The sequence below is a fragment of the Strix aluco genome, chromosome 21 (genome assembly GCF_031877795.1).
Source record: "Strix aluco isolate bStrAlu1 chromosome 21, bStrAlu1.hap1, whole genome shotgun sequence".
Lineage (NCBI taxonomy): Eukaryota > Metazoa > Chordata > Aves > Strigiformes > Strigidae > Strix > Strix aluco.
Genome location: NC_133951.1, coordinates 10,764,418 through 10,783,374, shown reverse-complemented (window position 1 = coordinate 10,783,374; position 18,957 = coordinate 10,764,418). Strand labels below are relative to the sequence as shown.

Here is an 18,957-nt window from a genome sequence, read left to right as displayed (position 1 = left end):
CTGTGCCACCATCCCCTCCGTCCTGAGCTGCTGTTCCCTAGACTAAAGAAGTATTATTTGTGAAAGCTTGTGCCTGTAGGTCATAAACATGATGGGGAGCAGGTAGATTACTGGAAAAGCTGGAAATAATGCATAGAGATTCTCACCTTTTGACAGCTGTTTCCAAAGCTAGTATCAGCTGTGGGCTACTTTTGCAGACAATGTTGTATCGGTCTTGTTCTTCCACCTGTTATGAGAACAGGGGCCACCTCCATTTATACTTTTTCTAGCCATGTGTTCTTGACTGCAAGTGACATTTTTGCCCTTGGAAAAACAACTTGGAAAGAATTTGTTCATCATTAAATAGTTACCGGGTTGTGCAAGGCCTGTAATTTTTCTTCAGAGGCCTGCACCTCTAGGTACAGAAGTTGCCACGACAATTACTTTCTTTGCTTGCTCATTTCTGAGTGGCAATAGGAAACATTGAGGAGGAAGCAGTATTACCTTCAAAACAGCAAGTTTCACACTTCACACATTGCATCGAAATTGTATTACCCTCTTGAGGGACATTTTGTTCTTCTGAAGGTGCCTTGGCATGCACCCACATATCAAAGGAACTGTCTTCAAAAGCTCGGTTCTTGCAAATTATTGCATCTGTTCATTAGCATAAATTACTACCATAGTCATCAGAGATAGTGTTTATTTCAGGATTGTGCAATGTTCTATTTCTTTTCTTGTTTTTTGTTCTAAGGAATGACCAAGCCAATCCTGACTGCTGAGGAAAAAGAAGTTTTAGAGGGTGAAGTTGTGAAATTACGTTGTGAGCTGCCAGAAGAAGTACCTCCTTTATATTTCGTTTTCCGGAAGATAAAGATGAATTCAACACCTAAAGAAAAACATGTGTATGAACCATATAGAAATTTTTCTGAAGTGAATTTTTCTGTTGAAGAGGGAGATAATATTTTATATTTTGATTGCTTTGGAAAGAGAAGTGTATTACTTGAATTTGAAAGCTCAGAACACAGCAACAGAACACTTGTTACAGTCAAGGGTAAGTTGCTTAGCTTTTGTTTTTACATTTGTTTGCTTGCTATAATTAAAAAGTTGGGTCATGAGTTTATATGTATTCTCTTGCAGAACCATTTATAAAGCCTACTCTGAATGCCAAGCCCTCTGGTAATATTACAGAAGGAGACAGAATACAGTTTGAATGCTCAACTGTGGTAGCCCGAATGCGTGACATTGAAATCATACTCCAGAAAAACAAAACAATACTGAAGAGTGTAAAAGATGAGAAAATTTTGAAATACTCTGCAGTAGCTACTCTAGAGGACAGTGGTGAATACCTGTGTAAGGTGGAGCAAGGGAGAGCATCTAAAACCACCAAACTGAATGTGGTTGTGTCAGGTAATACCTCTGTTCATCTTAGATTTTACTCAGTGGATTAATATTTTAATTATTTAAAATATATTTTCTTTTTTCCCTGAAAATATTATTATATTAAAATAACATGATTGTTTTTTTCCTTGACTGTAAACTTTCAGTATATCCTTCGTTCTATATACTTTGAGATAGGTAGTCATATTCTTTTAGGCTCAATTTGAATTAACTTGTTCTCTTTTTATCTTGCAGAGTTATTCCCCAAGCCAATATTGTCTGCTTCTACGAGTAACCTGGATGAAAATAAAGAATTAACGTTGAGTTGCAGCATTAGTGGTTTTCGGAAAGCTAACTTCTCTATATTACGGAAAAATTCAAATGGAGACATCTCACTGAAAAATTCTAGAAACTTAACAATGAGAGTTAATGTGAATGATACTGGATCCTTTATCTGTAAAGCTGAAGTAAAAGGAATAGTCAAGGAGAGCAAACCTGTAATGATAAACATTTATGGTGAGTTGATACAGAGGCTTAGATCCCAGTGGTGGGGGAAAAAAATAAAACCATAAGCGTATAAATAAGCTCATCTGTTCACAGAATCAGTCTCTAGTCCGTGAACTAGGAGGGTGTCTATTAGTTCTTGCAATATTAACTCCTGTGAGGTGTGCTTGTCATTTTTACCTGTAGAGGATTTGGCCTATCATGATCTAATCAAGTCAGACTTTTCCAGGGCTGGCCCTAGGAGAAGGGACTTAGCATGTCTTCCTTCTGTTCCCTTGATTCTGCTAGGTGCCAGATAAACTCTCATTCATTACCATTTGCAGGAGGTGGGAATGTTCTGCAAACCTTTCACTGATCAATTTGATCTGAAACTCTGTCAGTGTCTGCCTTGAATCCCTCCCTCTGACCCTCCAGGCAGAAAGCCATGAGAGGCAGAGGTCATCTGGATAGCTCTACTCCAGAACAGCCAAGTTTTTTGCTATCAATAAAACCCCCTCACCAGCACACTAATTATAAACACCCTAGTTTCCTTCCCTCTCTCATGGAACAAGCACAGTCGGTTCTCAAGTCTGTAAAGGGGGATTAACAGGGTTGTGATTCACTGTGCTGCAGAAACAGAGGTCAGGATCCATCTCAGGTAATACATGCAATGGTACTTGCATATATTTTTGTTCTACAGATTTACTCCTTGGGTTGGAGCTAGTTCTGAAGTTTGAATGATCCACAGCTGGGTCACTGATCCTTTTTTTGTTTTCCTTTATATTCTCCTTGTATGCTATTTTATTCTAAGTCACATATATTCTACTATCTATGTTCTTGTTTTGTTCAAGTCACCCTCTGCTTCCATTCTATCAATGAGGAAGAGCTTCCCAATGTAGGCCGTGTGTGCAAACTAGCTAAATATTGTATGTTTATATGCTTTCTGTAAAATAGTATCTTTCAGCCTTATGTGGTGTAATTTGCAACAGTTTGTTTTCTTTATTCCCCTTTTAGCTCCAGTCTCCAAGCCAACTCTTTCTGTCGTCAGTGGTTTACCGGAGGTGGTGTTAGGGAAGCCTCTACGGTTAATCTGTCGTTCAGCGATGGGAACACCGCCAATAACATTCAGATTCCACAAAGGAAACGAAGTTAAGACAATAGTAACTAATGACACATATGCTACGTTCTTGGATGAAAATATTAGACAAAATGACAAAAAAGGATACAAATGTGATGCTAGAAATAATCACTCCAGTGGTATGAAAACTAGCAATATTCTAAACATCACAATAATAGGTAAGTCTGTTTAATTCTTCTTGTCTAATGTCATATTTTGACTTCTGAAACTGTAGCAGCAAATGATGGACTAAGCAAAATGGGTGTGAAAAGTTTACAGATTTTTGCTCACTTGAATTAAAAATAGTTGGAGATCTGTCTCACAGACTATTTGTCACTAAAGTAAAAATCCTGATAGGAATCTGAATCAATTTAACTACAATTGAGTTTATTTTAATGTTAAAAACTGTTTTAGTAAAATTAATGATTAAAACTTTCAGGACCAGATCCATTTTCTTCATGTTTGATTTTCATAGGACAGGATTAAATGTATACATAATGATATTGAAGTTAGTCTGTGATTTTACTCACTAAAATAATTGAGCTAGCTAGATTCCTTGTAAAAGATGTAAACCTGCACTTTTAATAATCCCTCTAAATACCTCTGTTATTAGTTGCAGTTTTCAGAGGCACTGAGCATATGTTCAACACCAGAAGCTGCAGTTGCTAAGTAGCTCTGAAAGTCAGACTATTATTATGCCTTATTAGCAACTAGGAGTTACTGCACGTGAGCAAAGTCTCTGATCTCTTCACACAAATATGTGTGAAGTAGAAAAGGAAAATTTCTCTGCCCATGAAGGAAGATGGTAGCTGAAGCTTTAAAAATAAGAGGAATTGGAAGCCCACAGAAGAAAGCATGATGTCTGATATACTCTGGGAATCTTAGCAGTACTTCAAGAAGGGGAATGCAAGTGAAAAAGCTGTGATTTGCAAATGTGCTATTGGCAGATATGAAGAGAAACCGAAGCATATAATAATTCTGTAGTAGGCATGTAAGACCTGTGTCAGGACTGATAACTCTTAAAACGTGTGTGTGGTTTCCCCTGTCATTATGTGTGTAAGGGAGCGTCTTGTCTTCGTAGGATTTTTTAACCAGTATACTGTGTTTCTGTAGATTCGTTTGGTGCACTCAAAGCAGATGGTAGCGAGGTTTCATGTGACAGTTCCTGGTTTAGATCCTAGTGGTTCAAAGGTTTGGCTCAAGAAAATTCTGTCACTGATTTACGTATGTTCTGTCCCCATCACAAGCAGTTCCCTGTGTACCCAAAGAACTTATTTGTTAACAATAGGTTTCACAATCGGCCTTAAGGAAATTTCTTGGATATCCTGTACCCAAGATATGGATTGTACCTTGAATTTAATTTGAAAATCTAAGATAATTGTAGAGAATGGAGTAGCTGATTGAGGAGGCATACTGAAGCCTTCTGCACTAGATGAAGGTCCCTAATAGTTGCAGGCTTCATGTTGACAGATACTGTCTTGTTGGGGTTCATCTTTAATAGTGAGTGAGGTAAGCAGAAATATTAGTCTCCTACCCAAGTGGAAATAAAGCACTGATTGTGGCTGCTGCTCCTGGAGGACCTGAAAATATTCTTAATCTACAGAAGGAACCAACTAATTGTAGGTATTGACCTTTTATTAAAGGAAATAATAATTTGCTTGTAACATCTTCAAAATATTTATCTGCTCAGTAGCATCACCTCTACCTTACTCGATTCAGAGTTGGTCAGTTTTGTCAGTCTGATGTAAAAAAAATGGACTATTTTGGTAGTGGTTTGGCAATATGCGGTGAAAGGTAAGTAGAGCTGTGTATCCTGTCCATGTTGCTAGCACCTGTGTCGATGTTGTTTGAGCAGATAGTAACCGCATACAGCTATTGGAAAAAAACGAGTTCTTTGGGACTGTAAGTAAGGGAATTGGTGATGGCAAATCTACTTGTAGAGCCCTTTTAACCCATATCCTTGGCTCCTTGCTATTTTCTTGAATGTATCAGCAGTATTTTAGGTTTACCTAACCTGATTACAGCAAAGTAGTACAGGACCAGGGCAGAAGTCTGTTCCTGACGTATTGAAGAGAAAAATCTCTCTCTACCAAGGAGTTTTCAGTTTTGTGTCCTGGCTTGAACCCGAATTGTGTTGGTTTTAATAAGACAACCTTGTGGTTAACAGGCTGGTTTTTCTCTGAGCTTTGACATTGAGATGTATATGGCTAGAACAGATACATCCAGAATTGTTGCATTTCTTCTGAGTCAGTTGGATTATTGCAGAGTTGAAGGACATGCTCTCTACTCTCTGAGCCCCCAAACAGGTCTTTGAATACAGTATTTGCATTTGCCTAGATATAGAAGTAGGACTGGACCTTAAGTTCATCAGTTCCACCAGGATGTGTGTTGCTAACACTAGAGAGAAGCTGAATGATAGAACTCTGAAGAGATTTGTCCAGTGAGATTTAAAGTCAAGATAATTTGAAATAACAAGTAACAAATAAACAAATCCAAAGCATAATCTTAGTCCACTAACAAGTGGGTATTTCTTTGCTGGAACTAGTGTATCCCAGCTGTTAGAGCAGCGGTTCACGATATACTGGGACACTGTTTGGAAGTTCTGAATAGAAGGTCACATTTTGGAGCCTGGTGAGCCAGCCTTCTGCAGTCCACCACTCCTGAGGTGGTGACTTCGAATTCTCTGTATTCTGTCCTTTCTGTCTGTACCAGATCTCAAAAAAGACTTGTTTTATAGAGCGATTCTCTCTACGATGGGATCAGTCATAGTAATCCACATCTTAATTCTAATTCTGTTTCCTGCTTCCTATCTAATACAAATACAGCTTTCATGACTAGCAGCTTTTCCTATCAGATTTGGTTTCCTCCTTCTTCTGTATCAGTGTTGCCTTAATGACTCCTCCTTTACATCTGCCTTGTGTTATCCATGACCCTGCCCCAAACACATTTATAATATTTCCAGAGAAATTTTGTTTAGTGATTTTTAGCAAAACAGATGCTACATATCCCAAACATTTTGTGAAGCTACTAACATTCTACACGCCTTACATCGCAGAATGTATGTACATTTTCTTCCCCAGATGATTATAAGTGCTGATGCTCATCTGCTCCTGTGCTAGCTCTGTATACGCTAATATACTTCATTTGTAAACCAGCAAACTTAAAAACTGTATTTTGGCTAATAACTGTATTTCTTACAACTTGTTTAAATGCAAACTAACTTCTCTCACTGTGTTTGCTATATTCTGTAACCATTAGAATGGGGACTGGCTTATGCCTTTGGTCCATTATCTGCTGATATTTACTGTTGTACATTAAAGAGTACAAGAAAGATATAATACAATTAGCATAAAATAGCATAACTCTGCATAACTATATAAATTGAACTGTAGTTATTTACAATATTGAACTGCTGACTGATTATTTCTGAAAATTAAATAATCTGTAGGTTGGGGTCTGAGGGGCATCCAAAGGAGTTTAAGAGAAGAGGCTGACTGACTTCTGTACAATGGAGATAGTTTCCTTCTGTGTCTGCTTTGTTTCTTTATAGTGCCCTCTCTATTTCTGGGTGTATAAAAATATGTACTAGAGGATGCTGTCTGGCAGAGACTGTTCAGAAATATTAATACTGTTTATTCAATCTCTGTTTAACTAAGCATTAAAGCAAGTATTTCTACAGTATTTGATCATCAGAGTTATTTCTAATAGTGCTAATATTGATTTTCTTTGTGCCTTCCTCTGTAGTACCAATCAGAAGTGCCAGCTTGGGCAGTATTCCGTATGGAGAAGTGGAAGATGGCCGTGAGACTACTTTTCTCTGCTCTGTGAAAGAAGGATCTTGGCCAATCCACTTCAGGATTTTTAGAAAAACTGATCATGAAGTTCTTCTGTTTGAAACAAGTGAAAATGCAGACAGAATAGTGTGGCGCAAGAAAGCAATGAACAGGCAGGACACAGGGACATATTACTGCATGGCTTCTAATCGAGCTAATGTGGATGTGAAAAGCCATCCAATAACCATCAGTGGTAAGCTAACTTTTATGATAAGCTGCATGCTATGTCATCATGACAGGTGAGGTCATGTTATATGGAATGTTACTAAGTAGAACTCCCTTACTTGTTTTTGTTCCACCATTGTCGGAAGTTAAACAAAGATCCGTTTACAGAGATTGTCTAACTTACATTAAAAAGTTTAAGGGGTGCTCAAAAGCCAAAGGAGCCAGATGCAAGCTAAAAGCAACCCGTTGTTGTACTGAGTTTTCAGTCACAAAGGAGAGGCTCTCTAGTGAACTTTGCATGCAAGTCTCCTTAAAGTTCTTCCCCAGAGTGTAAGAAGGCCAATTTGTAGTAAACTGAAAGGTCAGGAACTGCAGAAGTTGGTAATGATGACCTGCCACTGTACATACTCTCAAACATGTCTTTCTTATTTTCAGTCATCTTAGCGGTTTGGCAGAAAGGAGTCATTGCTGCATCTGTCCTAATACCTATCGCAGGAGCAGTAACTTTCGCTTCATGGTGGTTTTTGTGTAAGAAGAAAAAGGGTAATGAATGGTCCCCTTCTATTTGTTTGGTGACAAACGTTTTACAGTTAAACTTGCATTTGTTTCAGGAGCAAAGGCTTGTGGGGCTGAGGCTTTAGGAGATGACTAGATATAAATTAAAAAACTAAAAATCTACCTAAAAATGCTGGGTGGCCCAAATTAAACTGCAAGTATGCTGAAGCTTTCCAAGTATATTGGACAGAATGGGAGCATCTATCTAATGGTGCTGGGAAGGCACTAGTGAAGCAAAGGCCAGAATCGCACTGTTCTGATGCAGTCCTAGGTCTGGAATTCAGTCCGGTGCAAGGTAGAGGCAGACAAGGCCTGAGGAGTTTTTTGATCCCTTATAGAGCTATGACAATTTGATATGGGATCCCAACTCAGGTGTAACTGAGGTACTTCTCTAGTCCTCATGAAACAAATTTAGGATTATTAGGTTGTGGGGTTATGGTTTTTTTTCTCCCCACACTGTAATACAATTTCACTTAGGGATTTGTCTTTTATCATTAAGGTATTCTTTCAGATCTTATTCTTTCATAAAATAAGTAAATCTGGTTTATCCCGTGATATGCAGTACATTACAAAGTATTTGAGAAAATTTGGAGTATCTGGATGTCCCAGACTGCTTAAATTGGCCAGGCTAAAGTCTGGGGTTTGGGAACTTAGGTTCTCTGTGAAAAAGACATTTAAGGGACCTTGGTGATAAGCAGGATGTAGGACACTAGGTAATTAATCTTGTGATAGCCAAGAGAAATTATTCTGACTTGGGTAGATAATCACTATATTTTTGGTTTGATTTTTACTTTTAAATTCTTTTACTTGTGCAGTCTATTAATAGATGCTTTTATTTTTCTCTATCAAGCTAAAGGACCATCCATGGAGATGTCTGGGTAAGATGGCTTGCTTTTTGGTAATGGTGAAGTATTTCTCTTTAAAGATGTCCTGGTTTCAGCTGGGATAGAGTTAATTTTCTTCCCAGTAGCTAGTACAGTGCTGTGGTTTGGATTTAGTGTGAGAATAATGTTGATAACACACTGATGGTTTAGTTGTTGCTAAGTAGCACTTATCCTAAATTAAGGTTTTTTCAGTTTCCCATGCTCTGCCAGCAAGCAGGTGCACAAGAAGCTGGGGAGCAGCATGGCCAGGAGAGCTGACCCGAACTAGCCAGAGGGCTATTCCGTACCATAGAATGTCATGCTCGGTATAGAAACTGGGGGGAGCTGGCTGGGAGGGGTGGATCGCTGCTTGGACATTGGTCAGTGGGTGGTGAGCAATTGCATTGTGCATCACTTGTCTTTTCTGGGGTTTTATTTCTCTCTCTTTTTGTTATATTCACTTTCATTACTGTTATTGTTATTCTTGCATTTTTAAATTATTGTTATTATTTTATTTTATTTTATGTTAGTTATTAAACTGTTCTTATCTCATCCTGCGATTTTTACTTTTTTTCCGGTTCTCCCCATCCCACTGGGAGGAGGGAGGAGGGAGCAAGTGGCTGTGTGGTGCTTAGTTGCTGGCTGGGATTAAACCACGACGGTCCTTTTTGGCGCCTAGCATGAGGCTTGAAGGGTTGAGATAACGACAGATCTGATCAGAGTGTATTAAACCAAATTTGTTAGAAGTATTCATTGTGTTGGTTTAATAGTCACTGGTCACAATGTTGATTAATTTGCTTCAAAGTTGGTGTGATTGTTTTAAAAGTTGTGTTATGTAATACCTTACTTGCAGTATACTCTCCCTGTTGTGCTGTTCATCGTCAGTGGGAACTGGGGTAAAGTTATCATATTGTTCTTTGCAACACTGGTTTATGATATGATAGAATTGCTCGTCGTGAAAATAACCTGGTATTTGTACTCAGCACTGCTGTCACCTATGTACTTTGGGAGCCATCTATTGGAAACTATTAATAAGTACACCTTTTACCTTTTCTTGGAAAGCCAGCCTATAGAGGAGACATCTTCCCACATCTTCCCCTTCTCGACCAGGCTAATTAAAATAGCATTTGAAAATTTTAAATATCCTTGGGATGTTGAAACAGTCCTTTTGCTAGTAACCCTGAATGTGGTTCAGATCCTGTTTAGGGTTAAACAACTATTTCAGAACACCACCCAAAGATCAACCCCTGCGATAGGTATTGCAGCTACTCAGACCCTGTTGACAGACACTCTGGCTACTTGGACCCCAGTGACAGGCACTATGGCTACTCAGACTCTGGCAATAGGTGATACAGCTGTACCAGAGAATCAACCAGTGCCAGTATCAGTTGCCCCTATACAGAAGAAGAGATATAAAAAATCAGTTCACATACTGAGGGATGAAGATGAATCAGGGTCATCATGAGAACAGGAGGAAGAGACAGAACCAGAGGTTCTGATCCCTATCCCTGAGTGACCTGTGAGGTATGTGAAAAGATTTCAGCTGTCATCCAGGTGAGCACATTATCACTTGGCTGCTCTGGTGCTGGGATAACAGGGCCAATAGCTTGGAATTTGAGGGTAAGGAAGCCAAGCAGCTGAGATCCCTGTCTAGGGGAGGGGGCATTGACAAAGCAATTAGAAAAAAGACACAAGCCCTCAGCCTCTGGAGGTGACTTGTGTTGAGTGTGAAGGAAAGGTACCCCTTCAAGAAAGATGTTGTATGTCAACGAGGCAAGCGGACCGCTATGGAGAGAGGTATCCAATACTTGAGGGAATTAGCCATGTGGGAGATAGTTTATTATGACCCGGACAATGCGCAGTTACCCACAGATCCAGAGGAAGTCCAGTGCACACAATCCACGTGGCAGAAGTTTGTATGGAGCGCACCATTATCGCATGCCAATGCATCGGTAGTAATGGCCTGGAAAGACGAAGAGGCACCGACGGTGGATGATGTGGCTCACCAGCCATGGTGATATGGAGAAAACCTCTCTTCCTCCCTCGTCACAGCTGTGGAGAAACTGTCCTGAGAGTTTCAGCAATTCGAAAAGGGTATGTCCTGATCCCCACCTGTATGGACCAGTATCTCATCTATTAAGAGTAAGTGTGTCCCTGCTCAACAGAGAGAATATAGAAGGTACACACCATGGGATACCCTGTGGTTTTACTTGCGGAATCATGGAGAGGACATGAGGAAGTGGGATGGAAAACCTGCCTTGATCCTAGATGCATGGGTACGTGAATTAAGTGAGTTGCAAGGAAGAACAATCACAAATGGGACTTCTTCCAGAAAAATTGGTGCTGCAGTCTCTGGTGGGCTGTGTGAGCAGTGTGCCAGACAGAGCGGAAGGGCTGATCTTACTCCTATAGAAGGAATTCTAATCTGTTTTTACAAGAAATGAGTGGAGAATTCTGTGACCAGGATTAGAGGGGCCCTGCCTCCAGCCAGGTGGAGGAGAGGGACAACTGCCTTTACTGGACTGTGTGGATCCTGTGGCACATCAGACCCACAGGAGTACAAGGCTCTAGTAGATATCGGTGCACAGTGTACGCTAATGCCATCAAGCTATAAAGGGGTAGAATCTGTTTGTATTTCTGGTGTGATGGGGGGATCCCAACAGCTGACTGCATTGGAGGCTGAAATAACCCAAACTGGGAATGAGTGGCAAAAACACCCTGTTGTGACTGGCACAGAGGCCCCTTGTATACTTGGCATAGACTATCTCAGGAGAGGGTATTTCAGGGACCCAAAATGGTACCAGTGGGCCTTTGGTATAGCTGCCTTGGAGACGGAGGAAATTGAACAGTTGTCCACTTTGCCCAGTCTCTCAGAAGATCCTTCATGGGGTTACTGAGGGTTGAAGAACAACAGGTGCCAGTCACTACCACAACGGTGCACCAGTGGCAATATCACACCAACCAAGACTCCCTGATTTCCATCCATACGTTGATCTGTTGACTGGAGAGCCATGGGGTGATCAGCAGGACTTGCTCACCCTTTAACAGCCCCATATGGCCAGTGCAAATGTCTGACAGAGTGGAGACTAACAGTAGACTACTGTGGCCTGATGAAGTCATGCCACCGATGAGTGCTGCCATGCCAGAGATGCTAGAACTTCAATACAAGTTGGAGTCAAAGGCAGCCAAGTGGTATGCCACAAATGATATCACTAAAGCATTTTTCTCAATCCCTTTGGCAGCAGACTGCTGGCCACAGTTTGCTTTCACTTGGAGGGGTGTCCAGTACACCTGGAATCAACTGTCCCGGGGGTGGAAACACAGCCCCACCACTTGGCATGGACTGATCCAGACTGTATTGGAACATGGTGAAGCTCTGGAGCACCTGCAGTAAATCAATGACATCATTGTATGGGGCAACACAGCAGAAGAAGTTTTTGACAAAGGGGAGAAAATAATCCAAATTCTTCTGAAAGCCAGTTTCACCATGAAACCAAGTAAGGTTATGAGACCTGCACAGGAGATCTAGTTTATAGGAATCAAATGGCTGGATGGATGTTGTCACATCTCAATGGATGCAATCAACAAAATAGGAGTTATGTCTCCACCGACTAGTAAAAAAGAAACACAAGCTTTCTTAGGCGTTGTGGGTTTTTGGAGAATGCATATTCCAAATTCTGATTGTAAGCCCTCTCTGTCAAATGACTCAGAAGAAGAATGATTTTAAATGCGGCCCTGAGCAACAACAAGCCCTTGAACACATTAAATAGGAGATTGTTCACATAGTAGCCCTTGTGCCAGTCCAGACAGGACAAGATGTTAAAAATGTGCTCTACACTGCATCCAAGGAGAATGGCCCTACCCGGAGTCCCTGGCAGAAAGCACTGGGGGAGACCTGAGGTCAACCGCTGGGGTTTTGGAGTCAGGGATATCAAGGATCTGAAACCCTCCATACTCCAACTGGAAAGACGATATTAGCAGCATATGAAGGAGTTCGAGCTGCCTCAGAAGTGGTTGGTACTGAAACATAGTTCCTATTAACCCCGATTGCTGGTGCTGGGCTGAGTGTTCAAAGGGAAGGTCCCTTCTACACATTGTGCAACTGATGCTGCATGGAGTAAGTGGGTTGCACTGATCGCACAATGGATTCGAATAGGAAACTCTAGTCACCCAGGAATTTTAGAAGTGATCATGGACTGGTGAGAGGGCAAAGATTTTGGAATGTCACCAGAAGAGGGGTTGATGTGGCTGAAGAGGCCCCACTGTATAATAAACTTCCAGAAAATGGGAGGGAATATGCCCTGTGTACTGATGGATCTTGTCACACTGCGGGAAGGCATCAGAGGTGGAAGGCAGCTGTATGGAGTCCCCTGCAACAAGTTGCAGAAACTGCGGAAGGAGAAGGTGAATTGAGTCAGTTTGCAGAAGTGAAAGCCTTTCAGCTGGCTTCACACATTGCTGAACAGGAAGAATGGCCAATACATTTTCTCTATACTGATTCATGGATGGTGGCAAATGCTCTGTGGTTGCAGCAATGGAAGCAGAGTAACTGGCAACAAAGAGGTAAACCCACCTGGGCTGCCACATTGTGGCAAGATATTGCTGCCTGGCTAGAGAACCTGGTTGTGAAAGTGCACCACGTAGATGCTCATGTACCCAAGAGTGGGGCCGCTGAAGAACATCAAAACAGCCAACAGGTGCATCAGGCTGCTAAAGCTGAAGTGGCTCAGGTAGATCGGGATTGGCAACATAAGGGTGAATTATTTATGGCTTGGTGGGCCCGTAACACCTCAGGCCATCAGGAAGGAGATGCAACATATAGATGGGCTTGTGATCGAGGGGTGGACCTGACCATGGACGCTATTGCACAGGTAATCCATGAATGTGAAACATGTGCTGCGATCAAGCAAGCCAAGCAGTTAAAGCCTCTGTGGTGTGGAGGACAATGGCTCAAATATAAATATGGGGAGACCTGGCAGATTGATTATATCACACTCCCACAAACCTGCCAAGGCAAGTGCAATGTGCTTACAATGGTGGAAGCAGCCACCGGATGGCTGGAAACATATCCTGTGCCCCATGCCGCTGCCCAGAACACTATCCTGGGCCTTGAAAAGCAAGTCTTGTCGTGACATGGCACCCCAGAAGGAACTGAGTCAGACAACGGGACTCATTTCTGAAAGCACCTCATAGACACTAGGGCCAAGGAGCATGGCATTGAGTGGGTATATCACATCCCCCATCATGTGCCAGCCTCTGGGAAAATCAAATGATACAATGGACTGTTAAAGGCTACGCTGAGAGCAATGGGTGCTGGGACCTTCAAACACTAGGATACACATTTAGCAAAAGCCACCTGGTTAGCCAACACTAGAGTATCTGTCAGTCGAGCTGGCCTTGCCCAATCAGAACTTTTACCTACTGTAGAAGGGGATAAAGTTCCCATAGTACACAAAAATTATGCTAGGGAAAACAAGCTGGGTTATTCCTGCCTCAGGCAAAGGCAAAGCTGTTCAAGGGGTTGCTTTTGCTCAAGGACCAGGGTGTACTTGGTGGGTGACATGGAACGACAGGGAAGTCCAATGTCTGCTTCAAGGGGATTTGATTTTAGGTGAGAATAGCCAATAAATTCTATGATGTTAATTGCTATATAACCCTGCAACTGTATGTCATCATTACTATAATTGTTATATGCTATATTAAAGGTATTACAGTAAGAATCACTTAGATTAATGAAGAATGAACTTTGATAAAACCGAGCAAAGCGCAGTAGTGCTGGAACCAGAACTGACTTCAGCATGTAACAGTCCAAAACTGCACACCATCCTCCTGCTGCGCCCAGCGTCACCCACCTGCTGCACCGCACCGAAGCCCGATCCTGTTTGACCAACTGAGCAGACTTCGCACCATCCCTCCTGCCCAGACAGACTGTTATGACAGATGGACCCCAAAGTCATGGACTGAATGACCTCAAGAGACATTTTATAGGGATGTCCCATAGACTGTGGGAATGATAACTGTGTGTATATATTAAGAAACAAGAAAGGTGGTGGTGATTAACTGGGATGTACTGGAAAGTGTGGGACCTGGGCATGGCATAAATGGTATAGAATAAGGGGTGGATATTGTCCTGGTTTTGGCTGGGATAGAGTTAATTTTCTTCCCAGTAGCTGGTACAGTGCTGTGGTTTGGGTTTAGTGTGAGAATAATGTTGATAACACACTGATGGTTTAGTTGTTGCTAAGTAGCGCTTATCCTAAATTAAGGATTTTTCAGTTTCCCATGCTCTGCCAGCAAGCAGGTGCACAAAAAGCTGGGAGGGAGCATGGCCAGGAGAGCTGACCCAAACTAGCCAGAGGGCTATTCCGTACCATAGAATGTCATGCTCGGTGTAGAAACTGGGGGGAGCTGGCTGGGAGGGGTGGATCGCTGCTTGGACATTGGTCAGTGGGTGGTGAGCAATTGCATTGTGCATCACTTGTCTTTTCTGGGGTTTTATTTCTCTCTCTTTTTGTTACATTCCTTTTCATTATTATTTTTTTAAATTATTGTTATTCTATTTTATGTTAGTTATTAAACTGTTCTTATCTCAACCTGCAATTTTTTTTTTCTATTCTCCTCCCACTGGGAGGGTGGAGGAGTGAGCGAGTGGCTGCATGGTGCTTAGTTGATGGCTGGGGTTAAACCATGACAAAAGGGCTGGAGGCCTTCCACCCTATGAATATAGTTTATTATGGCACACACCTGCAGACAATAGATGGTTGTGCTTCATGTATCACCTGCTAACACAACAACAGGATGAGGAAATACTCTAAAAATAGTAAAAAAAGGCCAGCTAAGAGAAATAGAGGAATGTCAGGCCTGCATTTGTATGCATTTAGATATGGAATTAAAAATACAGAGCTCTTCTTTGAGAGCTGTAAGAGGGGAACATTTTTGACCTTAAAGTTTGTTTGTACTTCTCTTAAAGACAAAGGCAAAATTTTTATTAGCTTCAACAGTTAAGAATGTGTGGTGGTCAGCACAGACAATGACTGGTCTTTGCGTAGCATCATGTTGTTTTATTGACTGGTTTGGGATAATTAGATCTACTTTTGTTGGTTTGCTTTTCAGTTCTGCCTTGGCTACAAACTTGACAAGTGAAAAACTGACAAGACAGCACAATGATGGAGACTACTACTCAGGTAGGATACTTTGCTGTAAGACTATTAGTGAGTTGGCTTAATTAAACATTTCTTTAAAGTTTTGGACTTACATTGTTGCTGTTTGGATAGGACCCAGTGTTTTGGGAATACAGAGGAATACCAATAACATTCTTCCAAGTATCTTCTATCATTTTGTCTATGTACAGTTTTTTATGAGTATGTCTTATACAAAGATTAGTTTATAAGTCTGCTCAGACACTTCTACCAGGCCATCAGTTAACAATATTATAGATGGAGAAATCATGGTAAAAGAAAATTACTTTCTGGTTTTGACAGTTTTAACACAGCTGCAAGAAAATTATTTCAGAGAGGAAATTTGAGTTGTGGAACTTGGTTCTGTGAGGTGGCCACAGTATAGAGATGTTAAATTGCTGTGACTGGGCACCTTTCATTCCAGGATCTTGATGCACTTTACAAAGATAGGTGGACATGTTATTTAGAGTACCTGATACAAACAAAGTTACCCCTTGGGTGGTTTTTAGCTGATCATTTAAAAAGCCACATTCTTCCCACCTGTGTTATATGAATGTCTTAGGTGTGAATCTAAAAGTAGAATTTCTCATGTGTAAATAAGCACATTAGGAGTTGCAGCTGTATAACTCATTTATTTGATTTGCTATAATAAATATTTAGATCAAATTTGCTTTAATATTTTAGGATCAGGTTACATTGAAGATAGTGAAAATCACATGAAATCAACAGATGAGACTAAAGGTAATTTCATACTTAAACAATAGATTTTAAAATGATTTTATGATTGAAAGTTGTGATGTTTTCTCATGGTAGCAATCAGGATTTGATAGGTCCAGTCCATTCCTTTTTCTCTTTGATAGTGGGGAAGACTCTTTTGCTGAGCAAAATGACGTTTTCCTTATGCACAGAATGACAGTGATAGGCCTCATTTACCAACTGCATTATGAAATGTAATTAGTTGTGCTGCATTCCAGGCCATCTAGTGAAGGATGGTGTAAAAATACAACTTAGACTCAAAATTTTAAGTTCTGTACAACAAATATTCAGAAATTAAAAAAATAATTCTATAGACTTCTGCTTCTTTTACTTCTCTGTCCTTTCTTCATTTCTGCAGATCTTGAAATATTTAAGCATTAAACCTAAAAATAATCTATTACGAAATCTGAATAAAATAACCTGCCAAATACCTTCAGACACCATGTGGGCTAAATGTATATAACCATTAAAATGTGTCATCAAGTACTGCATCAACTAGCACATTGTATTCTTCAAGACTGGTTTTTTAAGATATTTAGTAAAAAAATAGTACTTAAATATGATGGGTATTGCCATCTGAAAGCATACTTTCTCCCATGTATTTTTGTTTTATATTGATGTGAAAGTATTCTCATGGGTTAGATGCAATTTCTGATGGCTTATAGTACATTTTGACTTGGTTGTCTATTGGGCCATGAGTTGAAAGACAGTTAGAAAAGCATCTAGTGTAACTGAAGATCAAAGTTATGCTAAAATTAATCCAGAGCATGGAACTAGGCTCCTGTATAAGCCTATATGCAACATTAGGTGTCAGGAATTTCTAATCGATAATTCTTTGATGCAGTTCTGAGTGTGCAAGGCAGCGTTGTACCACAAAACTAAGAGAAAGGTGCTGCACTAAGTTAATTTTACAGGAAAACTTGGAAACTCTAGCTCAATGACTCTTGTTTTTTTCCATTGCAACACTATCCTACCTGTTTCAGATGAAATGGGCTCTAGTTTAATGATCTGCATGTGTGCCAGAAATAAATGGGTTCAATCCTTACCTACTGTGTATTGGGAAGCTGCATTAAAACCAGCTAGGCTATTGCAGATCTCTCTACCAGATGTGAAAAGCAAGTCTATTATTCATATACCTCTAAAATTAACAATATCTCTTCTGCATTTGTGTGACAATAGCTTTTACTTCAGAAAGCAAAGGGAAGGAGCTTATAGTCTGTGCATGGAAGTTACTCCATTGTGGCCTGGATAAGTCAAATTAGAACTAGAGAGACATTCTCATGCAAAGCAAACATACAGACAGCAGAAACATAGGAACATAAGGCTGTATTGATCATTCAGAATCACCGCTATTGTAGGAAGCTTGCAATTTAAACTTTGTTATTAACTAATGCCACCTTAAACACTTTGTTTTGTTCAGCTTTTTCTTTCTTTCTTTCCTTCTTTCACCAATGCTATTGGAAGGCTGCTCCAGAATTTTGCTGTTCTAATCACTAGATCTTTCTCTAATTTCTGTTCTAAAAAATCCACAAGCAGTTCTGCAGGATTCCAGTCTGGACAACCGTTGTGGTTCCTTCCAACTTTTACAGAAATCTATTCAAAAACCATCTCCACCCTAAGGAAAAGACACAGTAGAAAGCAACAGCTGTTTCTTATGTCTGTTGTATCCAGGTAGCCAGTATTTCTTAGCTAGTAGTCTTAGCAAGTCAGGTGTCTGATCGTTGTCAGGCTTTCTGTGGGCATTGTGGCAGAGAAGCATTTTGAGGAGGAAGATGGGTTGCTATTGTAGATGTTTTATGGAGAGCTTGGAGGGCAACGTAAGAGAAAAGTCCTGAAATTGCTTATTGGCAAAGCAGAAATTGAGAGTATGAGAGGTGATGAGGGAAGCCATGAAAGACTTAGAGAAGGCTTTAAATGTGAGGAAAGTGGAGAATGGGAGGTGTCCTGCCATAGCAGCTCTAGGAAAGGAGGAAAAAGTAGTAGCAGGGAGAGGAATAGAAAAGAGGAGCTGAAGCAGGAATATCGGAGAGTCTCAGATAATTCCCTGCTCCATTTGTATTGTGCTACTTTTGAAGGTGTTAAATTGAAGTGAGAATTTTAGGCATAATTTGCACATCCCAGAGTTTCAGAAATCTGGCTCGAGTTGGTCCACTGCCATTCAGATTGGGATAACCCTTAGGAATGGGTTGGCCTTACAACTCTTAGCAGAGTAACTCACACCTGCCATGAGTAGGGCCTGATCCTGCGCCTGTCAAAGTCAATGAGGACTTGTCCATCAATTTCAGTGGTAGCAGGATCAGGCCCACAGCTCAAATGGAGCATGCGGTCCTACAAAGAAACATCTTCTTGATATTTTTGGGGCAGGACCTGACCTTGAGAGTGCTGAGGTGGAGTACACTGAAGTTGAAGTATCAACGCTTGATCCTCACAGAGGTAATAAACTGTCTGGCCTCTATGGTTATGTTTTGGGAGCAACTCTGGGCATGTTGGTACTCCCTGACACTGGTCTGATACTGGCACCTGTGAATGTAAGAGCAGGTTGTGTTTTGTGTGCATGACAGTTTGATGCCAGTAACGCTCCTTAATCCAGATGATGCTGTGGCAACCATGCTGTTGTTCACCACAGCCCTTCTTCCCCTGGGATCCTCTTG

General features: G+C 40.8%; 1 protein-coding gene across 10 annotated transcripts in view; it reads left to right on the top strand.

Moving 5' to 3' along the window:
• PECAM1 (platelet and endothelial cell adhesion molecule 1) overlaps window positions 1–18,957 on the top strand; it is a 47,937-nt gene that overhangs the window by 2,887 nt on the left and 26,093 nt on the right. For 4 of the 10 annotated variants that reach the window (XM_074847268.1, XM_074847269.1, XM_074847272.1 and 1 more), the window contains exons 4-13: window positions 731–1,030; window positions 1,117–1,386; window positions 1,612–1,872; window positions 2,854–3,135; window positions 6,701–6,982; window positions 7,390–7,497; window positions 8,360–8,387; window positions 15,486–15,556; window positions 16,235–16,291; window positions 18,671–18,739. In XM_074847268.1, coding sequence (XP_074703369.1) covers window positions 731–1,030; window positions 1,117–1,386; window positions 1,612–1,872; window positions 2,854–3,135; window positions 6,701–6,982; window positions 7,390–7,497; window positions 8,360–8,387; window positions 15,486–15,556; window positions 16,235–16,291; window positions 18,671–18,739 — 1,728 coding nt within the window. Of the gene's footprint in view, window positions 1–730; window positions 1,031–1,116; window positions 1,387–1,611; window positions 1,873–2,853; window positions 3,136–6,700; window positions 6,983–7,389; window positions 7,498–8,359; window positions 8,388–8,585; window positions 14,966–15,485; window positions 15,557–16,234; window positions 16,292–18,670; window positions 18,740–18,957 lie in introns of those variants that run through there. The other 6 variants (XM_074847273.1, XM_074847271.1, XM_074847275.1 and 3 more) reach the window with 3 other exon arrangements.